This window comes from Corvus moneduloides, chromosome 20 (assembly GCF_009650955.1).
Source record: "Corvus moneduloides isolate bCorMon1 chromosome 20, bCorMon1.pri, whole genome shotgun sequence".
Lineage (NCBI taxonomy): Eukaryota > Metazoa > Chordata > Aves > Passeriformes > Corvidae > Corvus > Corvus moneduloides.
In genome coordinates, this window is record NC_045495.1 from 1012527 (window position 1) to 1040318 (window position 27792).

The window sequence follows — 27792 nt, forward strand, 5'->3', positions numbered from 1 at the left end:
AAAGCCCAGCTGGCTGCAGGGAGCCAGGGAAGTACCTTCGTTGGGAAATGGGAAAATGTGCGTTGGGTCAGTGTGGTTTGCAGCTCAGGAAGGGCAGGAATGCCTCCCTCGTCCTGGATGGTGCCGTGCCTGCACACAGGCCCCGTGGGTTTGCTCGAGAGCTGCCGCGCTCCGAAGGACAGAGCGGCTGGGGAAGAGGCTTTGGAGTTTTTTGGTGATGTCGGGTTTGTTGTTTGTTTGTTTGTTTGTTTCTTCAGCTGCCTTATCTCAAGGGAGCACAATTTGAGTCAAACTGGAATCTCCTGGGTAGTTGTGTCCTTCTCAGGCAAGCCTCTGTTCCTCTCTTTTCCCTTCCCTTTGGGCAAGAGCTTGTTCCAGCTTCCCTTCCGCGCTCTGCCCCCGGCAGTGCCTGCAACCCCTGCCTTTGCTCGCAGCATCCTGTACCAGAGAAGGGGAAAGCACTGAACAGTCTTTCTTTCATCTTCCAGATGTTGTTTTGTGCTTTCACTGACCTTGACCAGAGCCAGGTGCTCCGGAGGCAGAGCCTAGCTCAGATCTGTCCCCTGGCAGTGCTGTGGGCTCTGCTCCACGATGGCCCTGGAGGGAGGATCTGCCCCAGCCACGGTGGCTCCAGGCAGAGGAGCTGGTGCTGTGGCAGGACTGGGGTGTCCAAGGGGAAACAAGAACTAAGGGAAGGCTGAGGAGAATCTCCTCTGGTTTGTGAACTTCACATCTGCCAAAGCTCATTGCTGGACAGCTGCTTTCTGCTGCTGTTCTCCTCTCTCCCACCTTTTTTTTAATTCCAGAACAACATATTGAGGGGTTTGATTTGTTTTTGTTCTTGCTTTTGTTTTTCCAAGGCAGTGAGCATGTTTTAGACAAACATAATGAAACAATTTAGAAAAATAAAAGGAATGGAAATAACCTCGTTATAAAGTGGCAGAGAAAAACCACTCTTGGCATCATCAGCTGTGCTCACGGTGAGGCACAAACTATCTCAACATGTCAAAGACACTTAAATCTGCTTCATCTGAGAAGCCCTTTGTGGAGGCAGCACTGCAGTGCATCCGCTGCTGGTGGGGTACAGAGAGGCTGTGGTGACTCCTGGGTTTGGTTTGGCTTGATTTGGTTTCTCACAGGATTGTTCTGGTCAGAATTTTATCATTGTTTCAGATCTGTCGGACTTCTGATCCCTTCTCATAAAGAGTGCTGGATGTAAAGATGCAATAATTAAAACGCCAAAACCCACACCAACCTCCCACCTCACTGATGAGTTCCTTTGCTGAATGGTTGGCAGAACTGGGCTCTGTAGGTGGCTTTGTTTTGTTTTGATTTCCAGACCAGTGGTACCTCTGGAACGCTGGGTTTGAGAAATCTTGTCTGTTTGGAGATGTTTGCAGTGTGGATGTGGGGCCCTTGGAAGGAGGATCATTTTCTGATATGCCTAGAGAAGCAACTCTTTTATCATGGTTATTGCTGGGGAGTCTTAATGAACTAAAAGACCTCCTGTCACAAGAGTCCTTAGCAAGATGTTTGTATTTTTTTAAAAAGGGAAGAAAATTGTTCCTTGCCTTTTTTATTAAACAGTAATGCAGGTTCAGACTGTGTTCTGGTGAGTCTTTAATTGGCACAAAAGGGCAGTTTAGCTTCATCTTAAGGAAGAGTTGTCAAACAAGCTGGAATTGTTTAGCACTCAGAAACATGCTGAGCAATAGGCTGTGATTTGCATCTTCTTCTCAAACATCACATAGTGCTGGAAGTTACTTCATTGGCATGAAATGAGCCTCTAATGAAGACACTTCTCCAACGCTGATGCTGCCCCTGCAAGAAATAGATTTCTTGTCAGAGCTGTAATTTCTGGGCTGGAGAAGGCAGATTTAACCCCCTGTGTGCTGTGGCAGGAGGTGCCAGCCGAGCTGACTTGGCAGGAAGGTGTTCTGTGGAGCAGGGACAGAATGGGCCAGACTGGGATGTGCTCCATGTTAATACAGCCTAGGCCTGTGGCTTGTCCCTCCCTTTCTCCATCCCCTGCATCTCCGAAGATTATAAACCCTCAGATCTTGTTTTGATCAGCATGTGGATGTTCTGGAGCATCTTGAATTGAATCAAAGCAGCAAGAAATTGGTTTTTGCAAAGAAGCTTCTTAAATGAAAGAATTCCATTATGTAATTTTATATTTTTTTTAAATCCATGTAGTAATTCCTTTAAATTCTGCTGTGTTTCTCTTGTATTATGGTTTGGGCCATTACTGGAGCATATTTCATTAACATTGTTTTCTGCTTCCTGAGTGTTTTCTGGGGCTCCTTCTCCTGGCTGGGAGCCGGTGCTGTCCTGTGCTGCAGACCCTGGTGTGGGTCAGTGATGCTCAGGAAGGGCAGGTGTGGTGTTTGATGGTGGGGACGCACACAGATGTGCTGGAGGTGTGTAGGTTCTCCCAGGTGGACCTGGCTCTGGGCAGCCCTGAGGGGCTGAGCAGCACTGTCAGGGTGATGGTGCAAATATGAGCCCAGGCCTGATGGCAGAGTCCTGCTCAGTGTAAGTGCTGCTTAAAACCGTCAGACATCAAGGCAGTTCTCCACCACGTTGTTAATTTAACCTTTTGTTCTAACACCTTTTGTGGCACTCAGGAGTTAGGAGAAGTCCAAGAAGACGGGGAGTGCTGTTGCACTTTGCAGGTCAGGCCCAGCAGTGCCAGTGTGGGGTAGGAGGGAGAAGGCGAGGGCAGAGTCGAGCGGGGATGTGGCAGCCAAGGAGAGCGCCGGGAGTGAAGAGGGGCTGCGGTCAAGTGGCCACTCGTGGCAGTCTGCTCTCCTCACACTGGGTGTGCACACGAGGCCTTCTCAGAGTAATTGCCGAGACTCCTGTTTTCCTGGGGATTCCTTTCCGCCGCGGAGCGCCGGGCGTGCTGTGGGAGCTCATTAGAGCGATGCTGCCAGCATGGGGCCGGGTGGGTAATTGGCACCACAGACCTCGGGGCAGCCCCCCCTGCAGCCCCCGGCCTTCCACAACCGGGCCTGGGACGCTCCCAGGGATGGGGCAGCCACGGCTTCTCTGGGCAGCCTGTGCCAAGGCCTCGCCACCCTCACACACCCTCACACAAGAAGGATTTCTTCTCAGTATTGAATCCTACCCTGCCGTACTGTTTGTGAAGTGCTCAGAAGTGTCTGTGGCAAATGCTCTGCTCCCATCACCCCAGTGAGTTCCTGTGAGTGCTTTTTTTGCTGGCAATGGGGTGTCTCTGACAGCCTGAGCCCTGCTTCCCACTGCCAAGAGCACTGTGATGCCCGCCCTGCGAGCCGGGGGGATTGGAGCTTTAGTTGGATGGAGACAGCTTTTAGGTCTCGGGTTTCATTTTGGCGTTGTTATTGTTGTTTTCCAAATTCCCTTCCAATCCATCTGCTCTCCTGACATCCTTTTTATGTTGTTCGGAAGACGGGGAAGGAGTTGCATTGTGAGCGTGGTCAGGTCAAACTCCTCACTTTTATCTCTGCTCTCTGGTAGGTGATGGGCATTTGGGGAATAAAACACTAAGAACAGGGTTTAACCAGCCTTTGTTTGCTATTGTCCAGCTGGGCTTGAGACAGCAACAGAGATGGGAACAATAAACAGGGAGAGGAAGGAGAGATTTTAAACAGAACTGTTCTTTTTCTTCCTATTCCGGTGTTCCTGGAGTCTGACACATTTTGCTTTTTAGTCCCAACTGTATTAGTAAAAATAACACACAAGCAAGGTATGTTCGGTGCAGCTCAGTACAGTACTGGTTTTTGCTTAGATTTTCATGTATTCGTCTCCATCTCTGTGTGTTTGTGGAGGGTATCTGTGTGTTCTGAAGGTGCTGAAAAAGAAATTATGACATTTTATGACTATCCTGCCTCATGTCAATGTATTTACCCCATAATCCCCCGTGGTCCCTTGGGCCATAGTGGTTGTCATGGGCTGTTGAGATCACCATGCTGGAAGGGGCTTCAGAGCTGAGCTTTTTCCTATCTCAGGCAGCCTTATTGTATGGTCTTCCCAAAAGCCCTGGAGTACTGCCGAGGTGATGATGGCTTTTTTTACCTTCCCTAGTACTGTTGAGAGCTTGTTTGATTCCTTGCTTGTGTGATGAGCAGGATCTCAGCAAATTTATCCTCTCGTTTTCTCGGTGGCTGTTTTACATCCGCTACGTTCACTTGCAGCTCTGTGGGAAGCTGGACCCCTTTGCTGAAAATCCCATCTCCACGAGTCATGCAGCAAATGCAAAGTCTCCCCTTTTTTCTCCTTGACACTGATTAAATCTGTGTTCAACACCGTGTGAGAGGTTTGCAGGTTGGTTTATTGGTTTAATGTTATTTTTAAGGATGTTTGCAGAAGGCTTTACTGTCTCAGGTCACTGTCGGGAATTTTTTCTACTTAGTTTTCATCATTTGGTCTTCAGTGTTTTTGGGGGCTGCTTTCTCAGTCCCTGCTCCAGCCCTGTTGTTTTCCTTGTAGCAGGTGACTAATTTTCACAGCTGATCCAAAAATGAGGGAATCTGGCAGAGAGAAGCATTGTTGAGCCAGTTTGTTATGCTAAACAGCTTTAAGTCTTTTACATATTGTATTCTCCCATTTCAACCCTTCTTCACACAAGCTTTGTCTCTTTTTTGCTCCTCTGAGCACTCCAGAGCATCCCTGGGGATCACACTGGGAATGGCCAGGGATTGCAGCCGCAGCCCTTTGCTCACATTATAAAACTCGTGTGTAATGAAGGAGAATTTCCTCCCTTGTTTTGTTTCAGATCATAAGTACCAAGTAATACACCAAGTAAGTAATATTGTGCTATCCCTTTCTTCCATATTTTTAAAAAATTCCAGTCTCCAAGTGATTTGCCTGTTGGATGCCTGTGGACTCTTGGGGGATGTTGTTTGTGCTGGGTTTGTGCTGGCACCACACCCCATGCCCTGCTGTGCTGTCAGCACCAGGCACTTGGGAGGAGTTTTTGGGAGGTGCAGGTGAGGCTGGGCTCCCAGGCAAGGTTTGCCTCCCCCTCCCCAGGCTTCGTGCCCACCCGCCCCATGGGAAGTTATCTTTGAAAATCTCCACCTCCTTCAGAAAGGCTGTTTTTAACAGCTGCAATGCTCTTAATTTCTAAACCTCGGGAGTAGCTCTCCAGTAGGAATAGAGCCTGGAAAACAAAGCAATCAAAGGAAAGCTGTCCTGCTCCCTGGGCATGTTTGGGTAGCAGTGTCTCGGGGGATGCTCAGTCTCTGCACCGAGGCCTCTCTGCAGTGTGAGAGGGTGGGAAGGTGCACCCGCAGCAGCTCCAGCTCCTCTGTGGTGATGTGCCTCCAGTGGAGATACCCGTCCTGCTGCACATAACAACAGTAACCCAACCTATTCCACCCAAGTAAATAACTCCGGAAGTAAATCTCTTGTCATACTGCCTTTGTAAACACCTTTTAAATTGAGGATGAGTGACAAGACATGGTTGAGTCACTGGAAGGGCATCTCTGATAGTGGTGGAAGAGCCTTTTCAGATCTGTTTTATACCTGGTTGTCATTGCAGCCGTAGGAACTGCACTGCCCTTCACTGGCTGTAGGTCTTAAAATGACAGCTGGGAGATGGAAGATGGAGATACTTCTGGATGCTGCTTGGAGCTTCCTTGATTGGGCCTGAATCACTGGGAAGGGAGGAACATCCCCCTGTGGGGGAGAGGAAGGGGGGTGCTGGCACTGCCTGGTGCAGGGGACCAGGGGACAGCCCGCAGCGAACGTGGGAGCTGGCACATGAGGGCACATGAGGCTGCACATCCTGGCCCCAGAGCACGGAATCGGGTTGTGCTTATTAGATTTTCAAATGTTATTTAGCTTGATTGCAGCCTTTTCACAAAAGGAGTTAAGACGTGGATATAAAAGATAATAGAACTATAAATTGCAAGTCAGGTTCTTATGAAATCAGTAAATTATTCATTTAGCAGTTGTGTGTGTGTGCTAATTTCATGTTGCTATGCTACCTCGGGGTGGAGCAGGGAGGTCAGCCTGCGAAGCGGGGAGCTTTGGAGAGGACAGAGAGTGTGGCACACAGCCTTCAGCTGGATGATAAATTACCTCTTTATCTGCTGTTGTCCAGGGAGAGCCAGAGCAAGCGACTGAAAGAGGTGTTTCACACCAGGTAGCGATTTTTGGAATTAGACCAAAAATCACACATTTCAGTCCTGAAATTTGTTTAAGTGTGCTTTGGCTTTGTGACATCTCTGCTTGGCCTCTCCCTGGAGACAGGCAGATCACAGCATCTCAACACCAGCTTTGGGGCTGCCTCCCTAGTATAGTGGAAGGTGGAAATAAGATGATCTTTAAGGTCCCTTCTACCCCAAACCCCTCTGTGATTCCATGATCCTGTGATCCCTGCTCATGTGGTCCTGCCTCTTCTATTGCTGGGGCCGGCGAGAGCTGCCTGTGGAAAGTGGATTTTCTTCTGGCTCCTGTTTTCATGGAGGGACATTGTTTTGTCTTGGCAGAGCTGGCACCAGCAGTGGTGGGTAGCCAGGAGGTGCTGACCGGTCTGTGATGTCCATGAGGCTGAAGTAAAACACTTCAAAACGTGGCCAAGACTCTTTCATTCCAGACCCAATGTTTTTGGGAAATGTGAGCTTCTGAGCTGTCTTGGGTACAGCAGCCAGAGAAGACAGGGTTTAGAAAGTGAATCTATCTTAATGGAGTGTTGCCCAGGAAAACGGGAGGAAGGAGAGCAAACCCCCCAGAGTCATCCAATCCAGGTATGTTGAGGCAGGGAGCGGCGGCTCCACGCTGGCATTGTCCCTCTCTCTGCTACCTCTGTGCTCCAAGTAAGTTTCAGGCATCTCTAAGCCACTGAAGCAAATCTGGTAGACTTTGGTACGAATGACCTGTGAGGCTGCATTTCCCAGAGGGCAACAACAGCTCTTCCATACCAGTGGTACCTGTTCTGCTGTGCCTGGTTAATTGAGCCCACTGTGGATGTTCAGGAGCGTGGGTAGCTAATTTTTTTTTTTTCCTGGGGACACCAGATACAGGGAATCTGTGCATATGGGGGAATGTTTGTGGTCTTTTGCACTGGGGTAGTCCTCAGCCTTCTTGCTGGCCCACGTGCTAAGTGCTGCTGCACTCAGGTAAGGAGATAATGATCACATCATTAAGACACCACTAAAGCTGGCATTACTTGTTAGGTCAACATATCGATCTTGACATTATGCTGCAAGATGTTTTTTAGATAATGCCTGTCCATCCTGCCTCTTGCTCCAGGAGGAGGAAAGAAGAGGGAGAGAGGAAATGCAAAACTGAAAGTGTCTTGACACAGATCTTTCCCCCAGAATAAAAGCAGTTTGCGCCTTAAAAGATTTGTTGTGCCGTGGAGACTCCAGCCTTGTTGGTGCTGATGGGATTACTGGCAGATTTCCTTTAAGTCCATAGAAATCCCGAGGTAGCCGCTGGGCTCTGGGCGGATGACTTGGTAATTCTAAAAAAAGACCCTTCTTTAGCTTTGTGTGTTTGGGTGCCCAGTGCCTTGCTCTGGAGGCAGGTGGGTCATTGGGAGGCTGCACTGAGCTGCCCTGCGGTTTGGCCCCAGTTCCCCATGACCATCCACCAGTAAATGTCCCATCAGTTCACTCCCCAGATAACCTCTCTGTCATGGTACAGCTTTCTTTTCCAGCTCAGGATATATTTGCATTGTACCCATCCTCTGAGCATATTAGAAATCTTGGAAATGCCTTTTCTGTCTCCCTGCAGAAGAAAACACCTCTCACTTTTTAATAAATTCTTGTCTCGTTATCTTTTCTGTATTGAAGCTGTCCAAGCCAGTTTTTCTCATTTCACTGTGCTCTTTATATTGTGCTACTTAAAGGCAATTTGTAAAAATAGCAGCAGTTTTACTTTATATATGTATGTGTGTGTATGTGTTTGCTATCACTAGAGCTTTATTTGGTATTTTAATCTGGGCTTACTGACTGCACTTTTAAGGACTTACAAATCAAAAGTAGTAGTTCCAAAAATGCATGATGTTTTTTAGTCCCTGACTTGCAGAGAAGCAGCACTTACACCAGTGCTGAGCTGGTTCACTATCCCTCTAAATATATTTCATTAAGAACAGTCCATATGGTGTGTTAGGGAGAAGGGGAGTGCAGAGCAGAACCTGTGTCTGCCAAAGAAAACTGTTTTGATCTAATGTTGAGCATAGTACAACTTTGGGGGAAAAAAAATAAACATTGTCAGATGGGTCCTGCCAAATTTCATGATTTATCAAGAGTTTCAGGCTGTTCAGTGGTATTTTTTTTCTTCTGAATACTTCAGTTTCTGGAGTCTTGTGATTTACACAAGACTGTTCATTTTTGTTTTTTAAACATGTTGTAGGAAACACCCTCAAAACATGGAACCAGGAAGCTGCAGTGTCAGCAGGTTAATGAATCCTTTGCTGTATTATGTTGAAGATCTGGGGGGGTTTTAGTGCCTCTTGTGATTTGGAAATGGTGAGCTGTGTAACTTCAGGGTCTGAGTGAAAGAGGAACCTGGGAGAACGTAACTTCTTAGGGTGTTTGGTGTATGGTATTTCCCAAGGTAAATCCGTCAGACTTGTTCTCCTGTTCCCGTAGAGCTTCACTGCTCTCACGTGCTGCTTCTGACCTCCCAGTAACGCCACTGGGTTAGCTTTGAGCTTACTGCACTGAAGTAAATTTTACAGGAACGAGATGGGGGGGATTGCAGTAGAAAATGAGCAGAGTATCAAGATGAGGAGGAATCCAAAGGGCTGGTGTCCTCCAGCTGAACGCCAAGGTTAAAATCTGACTGCTTTAGCCTGCCGTGGATCTGGGTGTGAGATCAGCACTTACTCATGGAAGGGGATAAATCTAATTTCTAGTGCACTTAAAACTGGGTTAGCAAAAGCACAGGCAAAATACTGTAGAGAACATTTGCCTCAACCTTGCCAGGTGCAAGAGAGCCTTCCACTTTCTCTTAAATCCATTTCCCAGCTTGCAGCCACCACTTGGAAATGCCCAATTATAAATTTGTGAGTCTTTTCATTGCTTGTTTCCAGGTTATTTTTCTTTCTCTCCTTTTCTTTACCCCTTCTTTTTCCCTTTGCCTATTTTAAGCCTTGGCTCCAAAATGAACGCTCTACTTCCCACAGTCCTTCATCACGCAATGTTTTCAGCAGACACTCAAGAATTAAACATGTACAATTTCCATAATACTGATTATCCCTGTTTAAGTGCTATTTTAGAGGGTATTAATTTCTGTTGCAGTAGCAGGCGCAGCACTTAGCACCACCAGCCCAGTTTTCCCTCTGTGCCTTAGGCTCGGGTTTGGCATGAGCTGGGATTTGGCTGGAATTGCTCTTCGCTGCTTTTAGCCCTGTTTTTAGTGAGAAGGGAAGGGTGGCAGAGCCGTCCCAGTGAGGAGCTGGTGCTGGGCTGGAGGAAGGCTGCCCTCTGTCACTTTTGATATTTTCTGGTTTTTGTATGCAGAAACACAAAGCACAATTAGAATACAGTTATATATCCTCATCGTTATTAAAGCTTGGATTAACATGACATAAAGTTTTGTCTGGGGAGCCTTTTGCTATGGCTCAGGGAGCATTTTTGTGTGACAGTAATAGGCTACAGTTAATATACTTGAATGATACCAGAATCTATGTAATAAGACAGAACAAAGGGGGTTTATTTGAAACTGAATTACAAAGGTGGAATTATCATTGTGAACAATCCACCGAGATCGCAGCTTAATTATTGTATCTGGCGTTATTTTGGTGAAATAATGTGGAGTCAGGGAAGCGAAGTTAAAAAATATCTACCTCTCATCTTGGAAGGACATCTTGTCAGTCAGGAGGGATTGATGTGTGGACCTGTCACCTCATTTTTAACACCCAAATCCTCTCTTTGCCCGTTTTTGCCGTTTGTTTGATTTACCAAGCCTGTTTGCCGTGATTCAAGAGGCTCTTGTCGTGTTTCTAGGAGAGATTCATCACTGGGATATAATCCATTCAAATAGCTTTTGGGGAAGAAATAAAAAGTGTTTGAAGCCAAGAGGTTTCAAACAAGCCGTTCAAAGGCAGCTGTTGCGCCTGTGGAGAGGGAGGAGGGAGGCCGGTATTGTTCTCCAGGGCCTGGGGAGAAAAAGGAGTGAAAAGGTGGGAGCTTCCCTGGGGAATGGGTTGCAGGGAGGCGGAATCTGGGGGCTGGGGAGTCTGGAGCAGACAGGAGAAAAGATGCACGTCCTGTGCATGTGACCACCACAGGTTCAACACAGATGGAAATGGCACCTTTGGAAAACTTTGGGCCATTTTCACGTGTAAAGCATTATTCAACTATCTTGTGTTTGTACGGACAGTTCTCCCTCTGCCTGTGCCCTGAACCCTTGTTACACAGATAATAAGTGTGGGGGAGTAGGGTTCTTTTTTAAATTTTCATTTATAAACTAAAGAAAATTACTTCTTTCTCACAGAAATCACTTTGGTGATGTCAGTAGCTGCGGGAGGTTGAATTGACTTCAGCAACAAAAAAACCCTCTCACAACAGAAACCCTTGTTCCTTCTGTAGCAGGCTTTGAAAGAGGAGCACTGTGGTTCCAGGATCCCGGCTTCGGTGATTACCCTGTAATCCCCGTGCCGTCCAGGGGTAATTAAAAATTGCAGCTGAACCTTGGTTTCAGATGCCTGGGTGAGGCTCTGTCAAGCTGATGAGATTTGGCGTTGTTGACACGTGTAAAAACTCAATTTACCCATCAGTACCCGTTGTTCTGGGCGTTCAGTCCCTCTCCAAGCAGGATGACACCGGGGCAGAGTGGGATGCACGCACCTCGGAGGGCTGGGGAGGGAGGTAGGGAGAGGAGCTGTGCCCAGCACAGCAGCACCACTAATTGCTTTCTTTTGAATATTATATTCAGCCTTAATAGCCTGCTCTCCTGAAGGATTGCCTTTCCCAGCATTTATTATGGCTTGCTCCTGAGCCTGACCAGAGAGTGGGAAGGGGTGGAGCTGCAGGGAATAGAATCAAGGGTGGTACATTAAAATCCCATCCCAGCAGCCCAAACTGGTGTTCCTGTCTGAGTGCCCTGATTGAGCTTAGGTGGGAAGGCCAGGCTGCAGCAAGTGTCCCGAGGTCCTGGGTGATGGAAGTGGTATTTCATGTCCCGTGCTCCCCGTTCTGTAAACCGGGACCGCCGGGCAGTGGCAGCGATTGTGGCCACAGTTACCATAATGATGATTTCTGCCCTTAAAAGACTCATCCCTCAAGTGCTTTGGGCTCCTGCCCTCTCATCAAGACTAACTGTGGTATTTTAAGAGTAAAGAGGAGTCCAGACCCCTGAACAGCAGAAATCAGAGCAAATTCTTCGTGTCAGTAATTTCTCCTCCCTTGAACTGGCTGTAGTGTGGGTGATGCTGGGGTGTGCTGGGGCTCTGAGCTCAGGGAAATCCACATCCCCAGCTCTGGCTGTTTCATAGCTCTGGTCTGTCCAAGCAGGTTCTGAAAGCAAAGCCAGGGACTTGTCTTCTCCTGTTTTTATCATTAATTTGTGGCAGTGGGAAAATCACTTCCTGTGCGTGGGCGCTGTGAGCTGCTGGAGCGAGCAGCGTATCTGTGTGGGGGAACTCTGCTCCAGCAGCCCGAAAGTCGTTTTTAAAAAGTGATAAATACCAGAGTAATGAGTTTAGTGTCAGTATAGTTCTCTGACCACTCACCCTGTTAGCAGCCTGCACTGGGGGGGAGGATTTGGGGTGTTCTGCACAGGCAGAGTCCTCTGCCCCAGCCGCTATTCTCTGCTTGCTGCAAAGCCAGGCTTGGAGGGTGGGCTTGGACCCCCAGGCCAACAAATAATGCCTTCTTGAATGCAGCATCATCGACACTTGTCACAGCAAGGGTCTGGTTTGCTAATGGTTTTTCCATAAATTAAAAAATCCCTAAATGTAGAAAGATAGGGTGTGTTTGATTTGGGGTGGAAAAACAAGGGAGGACAGTTCTGCTTAGAACAAACAGCCCTGGAAAAATATTCCTTAATATGCAAGTCAGTATATGAAAAGAGCAATAAAAGGAAAAAGGATCCAGCAGGAAATAAAATGAAACTTTTTTTCATTACAGTCAAAGAGAACTTAGATGAGTTTTCCTTTGCTAATAAACTGCAGTTTGATTCTGCAGCTGAGCCTTTAGCTGGAGCTGGCTGTGGCAATTGTTCATCCTTTTTTTTTTTTTTTTTTCAAATCTGGGCAATAAAAAGCCCTTCATGCATCAGGAAGCCTCGTAATGCAATCCTTGTCTTATCTTCACACTTATTCAGCAGGTATTTACGAAAGGGCAGCAGGAAGCTCTTTAAACCCGATCCTGTTACTTTGCTCAGGATGTCTCTTAATCAGATCTGTGTCCCTGAGTCTGGCCTGCCCTGGGACTCTGCTGCAAAGGCATCTGTGAAAACACCCTGGGTTTCTTGTGAATAGAGTTCTTCTCAGTATTCTCACTAGTAGGGAAGGCTTTGGGCTGGGTTTCTGTGCACTATGGCTTCAGGGCACAGTGAAAACCCACAGGTTATTCATGGAATCCCAGAATGGCTTGAGTGCTGTGGCTGCAGCAAAGCCTGGGAGAGAGGCAGAGTCTGAACTGGTGCTGTGATTAAATGAAATGACAACATCCCTCTCATTGCAGCCAGAAAGGAGGACCTGTGTTTAAATTTGGCCTTCCAGGCAGTGGCACTGCTTAGTGTGGCTAAAGCCCATCATGAGAGGAAGCTGCCCCTCCTCTGGCTGGGGCTGAAACAGCCTTGGCACTTCCAGAATCAGTGCTGTCCAGGCCTGGTGGGCAGCACCTCCAAAGTATTGTTTGGAAAAGAAAACAGATTGCAACTTTGCAGCACTAATATGCAAACGAGCACTGTGAAGGGAGGAAGAATTATTTCTGCTGACGGTGCCTAATGTTCCGTGAAAGTAAAATCACCAATGCCTCGCACCTGGCTGGCTGGAATGCTGAAGGAGCAATGTTCCAGTGATGGCATTGCCTGCGCTGCCAGAGGGGGGGAGATGGGTCCTGCCCTGCCCCACGGCACCCCCCAAGCAGTTACCTGGATGGGGAGATGTGGCCTGAGAGCACCCGAGGAAGTAAAGGAGCTGACCTCCTTTGAGCTTTCGTGTTGTTGACTCGTGTGATATTTGATCTATTTAAGTTTCAGTTAAGTGATGCAGTTGCATGGAGCTCTCAGCCTTTGCTTTCCAAAGAGCAGAAGTTCTCCAGCCTTTCAGCATCAGAAGCTTAAACCTGTAAAACCCGACAGCTCCAGTGTGAGCCCCAACAGAACAGTTTAAAATTATTGTGCACGCATTTAAAAAGTAGCCCTTGTGTGGGTTTGCCTCGGGTTTTTATCTGGTGGTGGCTCCTTCGGGCAGGTGGGGAGGAGGGCACATGGAGCAGGATGATGGAGCTTGGGTTCTTCAGTGAGTTGTGGATCCCGGAAGAAAACACTTGCCAAAAGTTGTTCTGTTGTTGGGGAAGTTTGTAGAAAATAATGCACAGTATGTGCATGTGCACATGTGTAGGGAGATGGGGGCCTCAACAAACAGATGGAGAAGGATCAGTGTGGGAGGGGGATCCCCCGATGCCAGCAGGGAACTGAAGGCAGAGTTCCAGGATGGTGCTTGGCTCTGGGGCCACGTGCGGGTCACTAAAACGCCTGTAACTCAATTTCCCTTCTAGTCCCACCCTCTTCCTTGTCTGTTAGATGGATAAAACACAAGGATGTTTTGAGGCAGGGTGAATTAAGTGTTTGTAAGGGAGCCTGGATGCTCTCCAGCAGATGTTTGGAACAGGATTCTGTTCTTGCCTCTCTGGGGAAGGGCGGCAGCAGGAGCTCCGTGATTTAACCCCAGTTTCAGATTGAATGACTGGTTTTAGCTGCTGTGGCACCTCTGTCTGTGGCCAGGTCAGTGTGTGTGTGTTATGCTGATGGGTACAAAATGTGTCATCGTGGCAGCCCTTGGTTTGCTTATATGACATGTGCCATCTCTGTCACCGTCTAGAGCAATTTCAGGCATGGAGGAAGTGCTGGGTGGTGGCACTCTGGGACCTGCTGCTGTCCCTAGAGAGACTGAGGCCGTGAGCCTTTGGGCAGTACCACATCCCTGCCCGTTCTCAGCAGGACACTGCTGTTCTGTGGTGAAATCTGAAGTTTGTTGGTGCAGTTGTCCATCAGTGAAGGGCTCTATCAGCACCTGGAAGGTTGTTCATCCCATCCTTGGGGATTTGTGAGTTTGTAGTGACCTTGAGGAGTTGAGTCTCAGGTCCTTGCTGCAGGGTGGTTGAGTGTACCATGTGTACCCTCAGGATCCCAGAGCACTGGACTGCAGCTGGACACTCATTCCCTGCAGCTCTGCTGGCCTGGGAGAAGGGCAGGAGGACAGGGATGTCCCTCCGGCTCCTGCGCTCTCCGAGCCGCGGTCTCGGTGCCGGCTCCTGACTCTCTTAATCCATTTCAGAGATGCAGCACTGGAACCTATTTTCCCGTCAAGCTAAGGAGACCCAGGGGAGGAGAGCTGCCTGTGCTGCGGGCAGGGATCGTTCTGGGCAATTAGACCTGGCTTCGGGACTTGATTGCAGAGTCACCCCCGCCCAGGCTCTGCTCTGACGAGGCAGCTTTTCTGTTCCCTAAAAGCACAGCCAACAAACGCATGCCCTGCAGCTGGGAGAGAGGAGCTCTGGCTCTCTGTGTTGTCTTCAGCCTGATTTTCATAGTGAAAGGCATCCCTGGAATACCTGGTGTTGCAGGTAACTGGGACATGAGGGACCCCTCCTCAGCAGAGGAGCTGCCCATGCCTGAAGGATGATGAGCTGACTCCCAGGGTGGTTTGGTTTGTCCCATTTTCTTGCAGGGACCCCAGTGTCTCTCCCTGGATGTGTGGGTGTATCCTTCTGGAGAAGTGTCCCTGGGAGTTTATCCACTCCCAGCCATTCTGCTGCTGGAGAGGTCATTACCTTATGGCACTGGCCTTCCTTCTTTCCCTACCTCTTCTCACCACCTTCTCTGCTACAGGCCCTGGTGCTGAGGAAAGAACTGGTTTTTGTTTCTGAGTTGTTCATTGGTTTGGTGGGGTTTTTTGCAAGAAGCTGTGTTCCTTATCGGTGTTGTTAGCTAGCATGTGCTAGAAATCTGTGGGGCACAAGGGAAGCTCTCAGCCAAGACAGCAGGTAAAGGAACACTCCAAGAGTCCTCGCATAGTTAATAACTTGATGGGAGCTTTGCTTTCATCAATACTCCATGTTATTAATGCCAGAGAAGGAATTAATGAGAAATTGTCTACAAAGTCATGTTTAATTTGTCCTGCTGTGGAAAGCTGTTTTTTCTGGAGAGCATTAGTCATTCTTACATCCCCCTTGGTAGAGTAAGTGTTGAGTAACGTGTTCGTGTTTTGCAGGAGCATTTTGAAGTCCAACAGTAGCCACAGTGCTTTTTGGCAAGCGTTGGGGATGCTCTTTGCCATGTCACGGCTGGTGAGCAAGCCCCGAGATTAACGTGATTGAATGACTGTTTTAATTTCAGCCCTGATGGAGCAAAATTAGTTACAATGATATGTGTGTGTTGAATAAAATTGTAGTTTTATTAGCTATAATTGCTGAAGAAGACTTTTTAAAGCCTTGACTGCTGGGGGGAAAAATTGCTAGCACTGGAATTTGTGCTTGCACAGTATGGTATTGATTGTTATCATGGTGCATAATCTGTCAGCCCGCGGTTGGGAAGTTGTCACCTCTGCACACTGGGGAGGGCTCAGCCAAGGACCTCACCCTGTGCCTCCAGCACCCTGGGGAACAGGACCCACATCGTGCCTGGTCCACGGAGGAGGTGAATCCCTCACCAGGGAGCTGGGAGCCAGGGTTACCTCAGGAAACTGGAGCAGCACTCCCAGCCTGGAGGTCCCCGCTTTGCTCCCTGGAGCATTGCCCAGGATGGGACCAGCGTGGTGGGGTGGTGGCAGAGGGACCAGCCATGCTCTGGGTTGGGTCTGGTGTGATCATCCATGCTGGGACACAGTGCTGAAGGAGCCTGGGTGATGGTCAGGGGGGCTTGGGGGAGCCTTGGGGCAGGAGACAGAGCCGTGCTGGGAGGAGGGGAGCGTGTGTGACAGAAAGAGGGGGAATAATTTGTTTCTTTGTTTAATTCTGTTGTAATCAAGCCCAGAGGCTCGGTGTGGGGGAGCCATTTCAAACTGTCTGCCATGCAATAGACATTTGTCTTAATTTATGTGGGGGGAGGTTGTAAATCTGCAGGAGTGTGTTGCCGACGCTTGGATTTCACATGCGCATTTAAAATAACAGCACCTGACAGTTCACTGGCAGCTAAGAGGTTTTTCTGCTTCAGAAAACAAAATATCGGAGGAGTTGCGCAGTGTGGATAAATAATTTGAGGAATTAGACCAGAGTATCCAGCACACCTTTCTTGGGAGAACAGAAGAGATGATAGACCTGTAAAGTTCTCAAGTCGGGGATGGAGGGAGTAGAGTCACAACCAAATTGTGTGGGGCTGAATGTTGTCCTTCAGTAATTCCTTCCCTCCCCAGACCCAGCTGGAATTGCCACCGTGTTTCATTCCAGGTGTAATTCCATTTGTCTGCCTGTAGTGGTTTGGTCCAAAATACTCATTAGTGTTTATCTGCTGTGAGATAAGAATTAGGAGAAATGCAAAACAGGCACCAAACTTGAAAGAATATAAAGAAGTTTATTAACAGACCTAAAAGAAGAAAAAAAATTATACCACCTTCAGAACTCTCCTCCTCCCCCCACCTTCCTCCCTTCTCCCACTGACAATGTGAAAAGACAACCCTTAAGATGTTCAGTCTGTTTACCACTTCCATAATAACCTTGTTCAGTCCATTTAGAAAGAGAAGTCTCTTCTTGCTCATGCTATGAAAACATTATCACAACGAGACAGCCGCCCACTTCCAAATATCGTTCAGTCCATTTAGGAAGAGGAGTCTCTCTGCCTGCGTGTGAGTCCTTTCCCCCCGACTTGCAGCTTTTCCCGCAACTGCTTTCGAGGGTCCACTCTTGAAGTTTTTTGGGGTACAATTTTAAGGTTGAGCCATTCAGAAACAAAAACAGAGGCCCTTCTCCTTCCCTGGGAGCAAAGGGTCTTCATCATCTTCATCTTTAGGACTATCTCTGGGAGCATCTCTAGGAACTGAGGTTTTCTCCTTTCCCATTTGGAGCAAAAGTCCTCATCTGGTTCATCTCTAGGGACTGAGGTTTTCTCCTTTCCCGTTTGGAGCAAAAGTCCTCATCTGGTTCATCTCTCCCTGTCCAAACTTCTCATGAAATTACAGCTGCGTCAGCATCTGCCTATCTCAGCGCAGGTGCTTCTGCTCATGAGTTGAACACTCCACCCCCCAGATCTTCATGAAATTACAACAGGATACTCTGCTCTATCATAGCTTCACAACAGAATTTCAGCTTTAAGCATCTCCTCTCTCTCTTCCTTCAGGTTTTCAGCTCTTCACAGCAATAAAAGGGTTACTCTCACCTCGGCCTTGCAGCTTTGCAGCTGGAATGTTGAATTTTTCTTATCGCAGTGGAGAAGGGGGAGAGCCGAGCCGCTCTGGCTGCCCACGGCAAGGCAGTGGGGGGGGTTCCCACGGCTGGAACAGGTCCATCGGCTCCAGGATGGCCGTGGCCCGGCCCGGCCCGGCCCAAGCAGGGCCTGGCCGGGCCCGCTGGCCCCCACACGGGGCCCGCAGCCACCTGTGCCAGCGCCGGAAACGAGAGAGAGCTTGGAGGGGGAGTTTGCCTATTCTTAAATGTGGATCACAGAGGTGATCACAACTTTAAGTGGCTTAGAGAATTGTCCATATTCAAACTGGCCAGCTGATAGGTTCTATCAGTTCCCAGAGGAAACTGTAAGCACCCCTTAGCAAGGACGTCCCTTCCGGGACGATGCTTGCTAACCTATGACACTGCCCTAATTCTTTGTGAAGGGATGGAGAACATAGTGCCAAATCTGCTTGGGAGTGCTGAAAACAACCCCTCCATCCCAGGGGGGCACTAGTGGGGAGCACAGGAACACCTCAACCTGCTCTGGGTGTGTTGGAGACTCAGGGTTTGGATCAGGAAAAGCCTCCCTGGGCTGGATGAGGGGGAATAAAGGCTGCTGTGTGTCCCTGCAGTGTAGTTATGGGGGTTTCATTGTGGAAGTTTTACTCAGCGAGTAAACTTGATTCAAATGGGAGAACCAGAACACGGAGGTGTGGAACGGTGGCGGGTGTTGCTCCCGTGCACACAGGTGCCCTGTACAGCAACGTTGGCTTCACAAGGAGTGTCCGTGGGCACCTCTTGGGTCTGTGTCCATGTGGGCATTGCGCAGTTGGAGAGATACAGAATGAAGCTTAAAGTTTTCCAGAAAAAAACCTGGTTTGGTCCTTCCGCTTTCGGTGGCAGCGCCATGCTCCAGTTTCTGCAGCAACATCCTCCAGATTCTTCGGGAGCTACTGCTGGGTTTTGCAGGGCACTCAGCCTGTTGGTTCCAGTGTGAGTGACTGTGGGCTGTGCTGGGTCTGATCAGCTCCTGCTGCCTCGTGGAAAAGAGGAGTTGAAAATCCTAAAGAGGAAAGTAGGAGGAAGGACTGGAGAATACTGTGTGTTCTTGTGCTGGGCTAGATCACTTGCATTAAATTCAGAGCCTTTCTGAGTACAATTAATAGTCATTTTATTTAGGTCACCCTGGTTTTGTTGCTTTAAATGTATGCCTCCATTAAAGTGGAAGAAAATCAAATACATTTATCTCCGTGGAGCCTTTTGTGAACTAGTTGGGCATATTTTAAATAACCCTGGGAACTGTTAGGATTATTAAAGCTTTTGGCTCCTCCAGGTTTTTTTTCTTTCCTCCTATTCTCCCCTATTCCTCCTTCCAGGCAGTGAGTAATGAAGTGGTAGAGGCCTTCCTTTTCTCAGAGCCCCAAGTGGATTGGAAAAAAAAGAAGTTAAATAAACTGAAGCCCATTAGTTAGGCTTTATGTAAGAAACTGGGTCTGCATTGGCTGTATGGATGGGCTGTGCTGGGACAGAGGAGTCTGGGGGCCTTAAGTGTCCATTTGTAACTGGGGTTCACTGGCAAGCCTTTTTCATCTTTTTTTTTAGTTACCCTAAGACTGTTCATTTTGTAACACTCACCTGATGCTCAGAATGAGTCCAGATTAATCAGCTCCTCTAAGCTTCCATATTGAGCCACGCTCCATCTGAGTGAGGCTGGGAGTTTGGTGGATGTGACTCAGCCTCCCCCTCCGGTGCTGATGCCTCCAGGGCTTCGCTGGGGCTGAGGGTCCAGCAGGCAGCGTGTGATGGGTGATGGTCAAGCTTTGCAGGTGACAGTTCCATCTTCCAGTCCTGCTTCTAACCCTGGAAAAACCTTCCTTGTCTCTTGCATGCAGAGTGTGAGCTGCATGTTTTGAGATGAGACCTGGAAAACTTGCAGTTTTATCTTTAAAACACTGGGCGAGCAAGGGGCTGGAGGAGGGGGTTAACTTGGGCAGTCACAGCCCCTGAATGTACTTGAGTTTCAGCTTTGGGTTGTTTTTTTTTCCCTTCCCCTGAAATAGGGATCAATTTGCTTACTACAGGGTTTACTGCCGGTTACCTTGACTGTGTCCCTTATTTCTCCTTGATGAAAACTTGAACAAGCCGCTTGTGTTTGCTTCACAGAGAACCGTGAGAAACGGGCTGTGTGTGTGAGGCAGTGTGGTTTGCTCATTCTATTCAGCCCTTTGTATATTCAAATTCTTCTAGTTTGAGTTCTTGCTGTTCTGCCAGATTTCCATACCATTGATGGGTTTTCTGCATTAATAAGTTTCTCTCCCCCCTCCCTCCCATACCCTTGCCACCTTTTTGCAACTGGTGAAAAGTTTTTCTAAGTGCGCTGCCCTCTCCATATTGATTTTCTTCTCCTGCTTGTCTCACCAGCTCTTAGATGTTTTATTTTGCAAAGCGTTAATAGAATTTTCCTTTTGCCACTGCACTTTATCTATTCAGGAGGTTTCAAGAAGTCTCATTGTGTCACCGGACTATGGAGGAAAGAGGCTATTCTTCTGCTACAATGGCTGCCCTAAAAAATAACGCAGGGTGGGGTAAGCACAGAAAGGGCAGAGACGGAGATAAAATGTTCTGACCTTAGGAAAGAGAAAAGATAACCAATTAGACATTGTTGAAAGGGCACCAGCTGGCTCAAAGAACACCCCACTGATTATTTTTTCTTCAAGGCATACTTGGGCCACGTCTGAACTCAGCTGCAGAGATGCTCCCCCCGTGCAGGTTTCATATGTGGACTGTCAGGGCTGACCCTTTTTCAGGGAGCTGGTGCCCGGCCCTGATCCCAGCAGTTGGTGCTGCTGGAGGGGGGAAGCGCCGGCTCCAGGGTGCCTGTGCTCCTCGGGGCCCCAGGAAACCTTCCTCCTGGATTAGCCCCTGCAGCCTGTGCTTGTTACTGCTAATAGGGATTTATTTGCATAAAAAAGGTCTCTGCCAAGATCATCATTCCAGCTTGGTACACATGGCACAAAGCCGTGTTTGCCCAGAGGACTGGGGGGAGACCTGTTGGGTTGGACAGGTGGGAGAAGGGACAGGAACTGCAGAGCCCAGTGTGACCAGGGGCTGCACCCAGAGCCCCTCGCCCCTCCAGTGCTTGGTCTGGTGCCGGGACCAGCCCCTCCTCTGCCCTGGCAGCTCTTGCAGGAGCAGGATGCGGCTGCACAAGAGGTTCAGGGCTGTGGTGCTGCTGCCAGCAGCGGCTGAGACGTGGCCATGCTGGAGTGAGAGCAGAGTCATGTTGTGCCTCACCTGACATGTCTTCTCCCCCTAACCAACACAGCAGCCTTTTTGAAGTCCTCAGTAACGTCCTTGCGGGAGGAGGTGTCATTTTGGCAGGACGGTGTGGGTCCAGCCTGGAGAGCTTCCATGCAGGGTCGGGGGACAGGGGACCTCCTTGGGCTGCTGGGTCTGTGTTCCTGGGCATCCAAGAGCTCTCCAGGCTCTGGAGGCAGAAAAGTTTGATACTAAACCTTTTGCATCAGGGATTGAGTAGAGACAGAGTGTGGCTGGTGCGGGGGCCGAGGAGGCACCGGGAGCTGCGATGCCCCAGGAAACGGCAGCAGGTGCAACGTGTAATTTTTGGTTCTAGTGAGGCCAAGACCTGTGAGAATGAAAAATAAAGATAGCTGAGCAAACATAACCCTGGAGCAGAGATAAGCAGGGTGAAGGGCAGCCTGGTCCTTATCTGCCTCCTGGTATTGCTCATCCTGGTGAGTTTTCCCCCTTGGAGGGAAGACAGAGACAGCAGGACAAACGGCTCTGTGCTTAATGCAGTTTGGGTTTTTCAGTGCATCAGCATCTTTAGGTCTCAGCCAAGATGGGTATCAGGAGACCTGTAGTTCTGCACTTTCTCAGGCCATTGCTAGCACTTTCTGCAAACCATTTTGACTAAAAAAGTTACAAACAACTTAGGGGAGAAACAGGTTTTCAGATGAATTTTAGGCATCACATAAAGTTTTGCTGCACTGGTTTTTTTTGCTGTCTCCTGGAACATATTTCAGTCCCTCAGAAACTCAGGAGGTCCAAGCTGTGTTTTCACTACCTTCCCAAACTCCTTCTGCCCAGCCAAGGTTGAGATGTAATTTTTCACAGACATAGGCTGGATGTCTGTCTGCTGCCTAAGAGGACATTTGGGGGGACAGGGAGACCTTCGGTGGCACACTGTGACATGAGGAGAGCGTGTAACTGCATTGTAATCACTCAGCTAAAACAAATGATTCATAGAAAGCCAGAATGCAAGCACAAGGAAGTACAGAAAAATTACCGGTGGAAAAAAATCCAAAAACCTCAAACAAAAGTCCCAAAGCCACACCCCCCAGCCAAGCAGCAGAGTCCTTTAGAGGATAAAACCTTTTCTTTAAAGTTCTTCTTCCTTCCTGCAACACCTTCTGCAATTCACTGTTACAGGTTTTCATCATCCCTGAGTTTACAACAGGGAATTGCAAGTCTGTAATTTCATCTCAGAGCTTGCCCAGGACGTGTCTGGTGGCACACGGGACCCACCTGCCCCCGCTCCTGCAGCCTCAGAGCACCAGCTCAAGGTGTGATAATGCTGGGAAATCAACCCCAGCACAATATCCTTGTGCAATAAGTGCAAAATTTTAGGTGTGGCTGCACAGATTAAATGGAGGTGGAATAAATCATGCAAATCCTAATGAAAGTTGAAAGCAATTTGGTTGCACTTCAATACATTTCATCAGTCATCTCTCTTCTGAAGTGGAAATGCCGAGCCTGATGCGAATTAAACTTCCTCCCTCCTCCCTCTTCCCTCTCCTCCAGCTTTTCAAAGGCCCTTTTGAAAACCTCTGAATACCTTTCTTGGCTGACCAGATTTTACCCTGCTCATACCTCTTTTAACCTAATTCTCAGCCAAGACAGTGTCTCTAATTTGGAGAAGTCATGGGCTTGATTTGCATCCACAGTTCCTCCCTTGGCCCTTTCTTGTCTCCCTGCAAAAGGGAGATGAGGCACGGCCAGGGACTGATGTGAAATGGAAGAGCTGCTGAAATATTTGGCTGTTTAGGGCCAGCACTTTCAGTGGTCACTTTTCCGCTTCAGGATCAGATGTCAGCCAGGGCCGGGAGGGGGAAAGCAACAGGTTTCCAAAATGAGGAGCTGCCTCTGGCCAAAACCAAGGAGTTCTGCTCCATCCAGGCTGCTCCTGCTGTGTCCCCCCTCCCTGGTGTGTGTGCTGAGTTCGAGTTGCCAGCGTATGTTAAAGCACAGCTCTCCCCTCTTTGTCTTGCAGGTAGAGGATGCCATGCTAATGTTTGACAAGACGACCAACAGGCATAGAGGTAAGAGGGGTTGGGAGCTCTGACCTTGCAGTGTTGTGGCAGCTTCTGCATGGGGGAGCCAAAACCGCATTCAGTGTGATGAGCTGGTGGCCAAATCCATGGTGCTAAATCCCTCTGTCCTGCAGGTAGCACAGGGAGGGGCTGCTTGGCATGGCATGCCTCATGCACCGGATTTTCTTGTTAGAAGTGACTTTCCTGGTCAGTCTAATGACCTTACTTTGGGAGGACCATTGTCAGGCTCCCTGGAGAGGGTAAATCCCGTGGAGCTGGATGTGCTGAGGCTGCCGGGAAGCAGCGGGTTTGTACCGAGGTGGCTGGCATTAGTTAAGCTGGGCATAAGGCCAGTTAAGCTGAAACACCAGGAAATGAAGGTGCTAAAGCCATCCACTGGGATTTCAAGTGTGCTGGAGTTGTGAAACTGAGTGAGGGCTGCTCGTCCTCCGGTGGTGGTAGCTCTAAACAAGCAGGATCTCCAGAAGAGGAATTTCTCTGCACGTATTTCTCGAGAGAGACGAGGTTTCATCATTCCTTGTACAGCTCTGTGAAGAGGAGCTGAGGATTATTTTCTCTGTCACGGCCATTCTTTTCAGTGGAAATAAACGATGCTGCTGTGCCTTTCGGAGAGCTGTTCCCATTCCCGCTGCATTCCTGAGCTCTGGCAGCACTGCGTTCTGCTGGGAGCAGCCAACAGGAGCTGCCCTGGGGACAGGCCCCAAGGCCCAGTTCCCTGCCCTCCACTGGAGATGGATTTTCTGCCGTGGTGCTGGGAGGCAGCGCGTGGCTCCTGCCCCCGTGCGACGGCGCGGGCTCAGCGCCGGGGCTGCCGCTGGCTCCGGCCCCGGGGTTGATCTGGTTGTTGTCTCAGGCACGGAGGTGGCAGCTGCTCTAAGTGGTCTGGGGAGGCTGCCAGGGGGTGGGAAGGAGCTTGTGCCCATCCAGGATGGGAGCCCCGGGAAGGGGAGAGGGGGACAGCCGCCTCCCCTCACCTTCATCTCCACACAGGGTCAGCAGAGCTGACCCCAGCGTGCTCTGAACCCTCACTGCTCTGATGTTTGCTGTAACAAGAAACTCAGTGTGAGCAGATGGCTGGGTGAGTCAGGCAAGCCTCCGGGATAGCATTCCCTCCCTCTCCCTCCAGCAGCTCCCTCCCAGGCACTGATTCCTCTCCAAAGTCAGGGATCATAGTACCCTGGAAAGTTCAGCAGTGAGCACAAGAATTGCTCAGGAAGATCAGCTTTTCCGAGCCACAGAGGGTGTGTGAACAGCCAGTGCCTATCCATTTGTAACAGGGAACTGTTTAAAGCTCTTACTTAGGTTGAAAAGTTCAACCCCTGACAACTTTCTTTTATGTCCAGGGAATTTTCCACCCTTCTCCACGCAGTCACCCTTAAACGGGCCATAAATATTCTTCTCCATTCAGGATGTCGGCACGTTGTTTATTGCGTTTAAAAGCTGCCTGATGTGGAGCTTTGGTGCTGGGCACAAGGGCCCCATGGCTCTGTGGTCTAGGAGCAAGGAGAGCTGAGGGGTCTGGTCCCAGCAAGGCATGTACTCAGCAGGTTTGGCCTCTGAGACAGGTGGAAGTAGTCTTAATTTGCTGAAATGTCCAAAATCCTGGAGCTGGGTTCCCACCTGGCTGTGCCTGCAGTGAGCCACCTTGTGCCTGCTCTGCCCAGGCTCTGCTGCCGGGGTGGGCAGGAGGCTGTGCAGGGACATTAAAGCAGAGCAGTGGTGTGTGAGCCCTTCCTGTGCTTTCTGCAGGATGCTTGTCTGGTGTTCCTCAAGGTGACCCCTGCTCTGTCCCCCGCCAGTGGCTCTGTGCTGCTGTAAGCACTTCCCGAGGTGGGAGGGCACGGCAAGTGGTGTCTGTGCCCTGCTAGTGCTGAGCTCTGCTCTAGCAGCCCTGCTTCAGCGCTTCTGTGCTCTTTGGGGAGCCTGCAGCAGTGTGCCAGGGAGCCTGCAGGTTTGAACCTGGGTAATGAGCCCCAAAGGACCAAAGCAGGCTCCAAATGCCAATGTGATGTTACCCCATAACCTCCCCTGTGCTCCACAGAGTCAGGCTCTGCACCCAGGTCTGTCACGCTGGGGACAGGGTGGGCTGGAGTCCCTCTCCTGGCAAAGAAGGGAGTTCTCTGGCACCCAGGAGAGTGAGCTCTGTTTGAGAGGCTGTATCCCAGGGAACAGGCTTACCCTGTTGAAGGACAATGCTGCCTGTTTGCTGGGATTAGCCAAAAATCCTGCGACTGGGGAAGCCCAGACGGTGCCGAGGGGCTGCACAGCTGCCAAAGGAGAGAGAGGACTGAGCTCTGGGTCCTTACCCCTGCAAAGTACAGGTGGAAGGAAAAATCAAGTGTAAAAGGCAGAGTAAGAGTCCTCTTCATCTTCACGCTTGAATTTATCCAGCCTTTTGTGGCATTTTTTCCTGCTCTGTACAGGTAGCTACGCTAATCAGCCTAATGAACTGGCTCAGGGCTGTGGTGATGAAGTGAATTCTGCCGCCTCGACCGCCGATAAAATCACCCCAGATTTTACAAATTGTGACACTCTGATTGTGTTGGAAGCATGTTTAAAATGCGGTAGTGTGCAGCAACAGTGTTAATGGCAATTCTTAAAACCACTTGTGGGTTGCAGTCTGTATCTTCAAATTAGCCACGGGAAAGAGGAATGGCAGATAAAATATCCGCTGTGGTTTGCTGTCGTTAGTCTATGCCTGGAATAATCATTGTGGGCACGGAAAGGGAAAAGGATTAAAATTCACTCCCTACTGCTAGAAGGCGAGATAAATTTCCTTGCAAGCAAATCGAGAGGGTTTGTTGACGTAATTCTGGCACGTGTGTGTTGCTCCTGTGTGTGTATTTGGGGAGTGTGTAACTCACCTGCACCAGCTCTGCTTGGTGGAAATGCAGAGACTGAACCAGGCAGAGGAAGAGGGATTTTCAAAACTGCTCACCCTGGATTGAAAACCCCACCCAAAATAAAACTTCGTGCCTGGCATGGAGCACTTTGCCTCTGTGGTGGGCTTGATCTTGGAGGTCTTTTCCAACCTCAGCGATTCTATGATTCTATAACCTTAAAAATGCCATCAGGCCAGTCATGCTGTGCCTCTGCTGGAGTATGTTAATGTCCAGCTATTCCTGGATGTTCTCTAAGGAAAATAAGACTCAGCTCTTACATTTCATGCTGATCTATTTAGCTGTATTAAAGGCAGGCTGCAAAATCTGAGAGTTTAATTGGAGTGGTTAATTTTGGAGTATTGTAGGCAAGACAATCCCAATAATCACTGGGATGTCTCCTTCCAAGGGTTCTCCTGGCTGTGACAGTGGGCACACAGAGAACCAGCACTTGATAAATATCCCTGGGTCAGCTTGTTTAGGTGCCCTTTCTTTTTGGAAAGAAAGCATTGGTGATCCTCTATTTCTGTACTACTGTATTTCTGCACTCCTCTTAAAACCACACACATAAGTTCTCCCAGCATTCTGGCAGATCACTTCTGTCACTTTCTTCACTGCCTAAAATTTCATAGAGCTGAAAATTACTGGGTCAATCTTGAAAGGATTCAGTAATTGGAAAGAAAGAAAAAAAAAGAGGGTGGTGTTATTTTGTTACCCTTGCAAAGTGCAGATAAAATCTAGAGTCCAGCATTAGTTATTGATCTTTGGGGGTGAAGGGAGCCTGGCAGGATGATGATGTCCTTCTAACTTCATTATGGAGAGGAGCTCCAGGAAGCATTTCAGTGTGCTGGGGTGGGGGCCGTGCCCTTGGGCTCTGCTGCGCCGGGCGATCCTGATCCCGCAGCCAGGGAGGGTTTGTTGTTTCCAGCAAAGCTGAGAAAAAGCACCAGACCAGCAGGCTGCTTGTGGAGGAAGAGGAGGGAAGGGACAGTTAGATCAGTTGAGGGGTGCAAGAGCAGCCTGTCCTGAGTTGATCCCAGCATGAGGTAGAGATAAGCCGGGAGAAGGGGGTACAGTGGTTCTGTATCTCAGTGGGACGCTCTTGGTCCCAGCCCTGGGTAATCCCTGCCCAGCCTGTACTTGTTCCATGGGTGCCTGCAGCCTTCAGCCACCCCAGAAGCTGTCCAGGACCTGCATCCCAGCAGCCCCACATCTTGGACTCGCAAAAAGCCTAAGATGTTGAGTGACTGAATCCCCCAAGCTGTAATTGCGGGTATTGAGTGTAATACTATATGTTTTTCAAAGCCGTCCAGCCCCCAGAGTTATTTTCATATCAATTAACCCTCTTGCACAGTTAAGGATGGCAGCAGAGAGAGGAGGGAAGTGACAGCCTGTGATTTGGAGTCCTTTAATCTTAAAACTAAACAAAATTAAAGCGAGGCAGGCTGTCTGTGGGGTGCAGACAACATCCTACGTGTTAGGGGTTAAACCATATCCAGAGACAGATGCTGATGGCATCAGAGATCTGCGGTCACTTGGGTTTCTGCAGCTGATGCAGAGTTCTCCCTGCTTCCCATGCTGCAAGGAGGGTGCCCAGGCAGGGGCTGGGGGGCACCTGGGTGTGCCTGGGGCTGGGTGATGGGTGAGCATCCCTCTGGCTCCCAGGCCCTTGCAGGAGGTGCCCACCATGCCCTGAGCGGGACACCAGGAGACCGCTGGCACCCACGCATGGCATCGTGGACACTGCTGTGCCCAAGGCTGGGAGTTGATCTGAACCCACAGAGCTCAGACTGAGAGGTTGGTGCCCCCCATGGCACTAAAACCACACCCCAGAGCACAGGGGCTCTCCCATCCTTCCCACGGGCTCCGCTCTCAAGGAGGAAGGTGAGGGTCATGTCCATCCAGCAGATTCCAGTGCATGAAAGTAATTGTCCAGGTGGAAGCAGTTGGTGTAGTGGTTGTATTTATTGAGAGAGACAGGAGTGGTGCTGTTAGAGATATCAGCTGTGCCTTGGTGAAGGAGGAGGCTTTTCTGAGGAGAAAAAATAGCCTTTTGTGTTCTGTCTG

The 27792-nt window shown here is 49.3% G+C and overlaps 1 protein-coding gene across 16 annotated transcripts in view; it reads left to right on the top strand.

Moving 5' to 3' along the window:
* MSI2 (musashi RNA binding protein 2) overlaps positions 1–27792 on the top strand; it is a 213690-nt gene that overhangs the window by 106092 nt on the left and 79806 nt on the right. For all 16 annotated transcript variants that reach the window (XM_032130317.1, XM_032130318.1, XM_032130323.1 and 13 more), the window contains one exon: positions 22786–22834. In XM_032130317.1, the coding sequence (XP_031986208.1) occupies positions 22786–22834 (49 nt within the window). The remainder of the gene's footprint in view (positions 1–22785; positions 22835–27792) is intronic.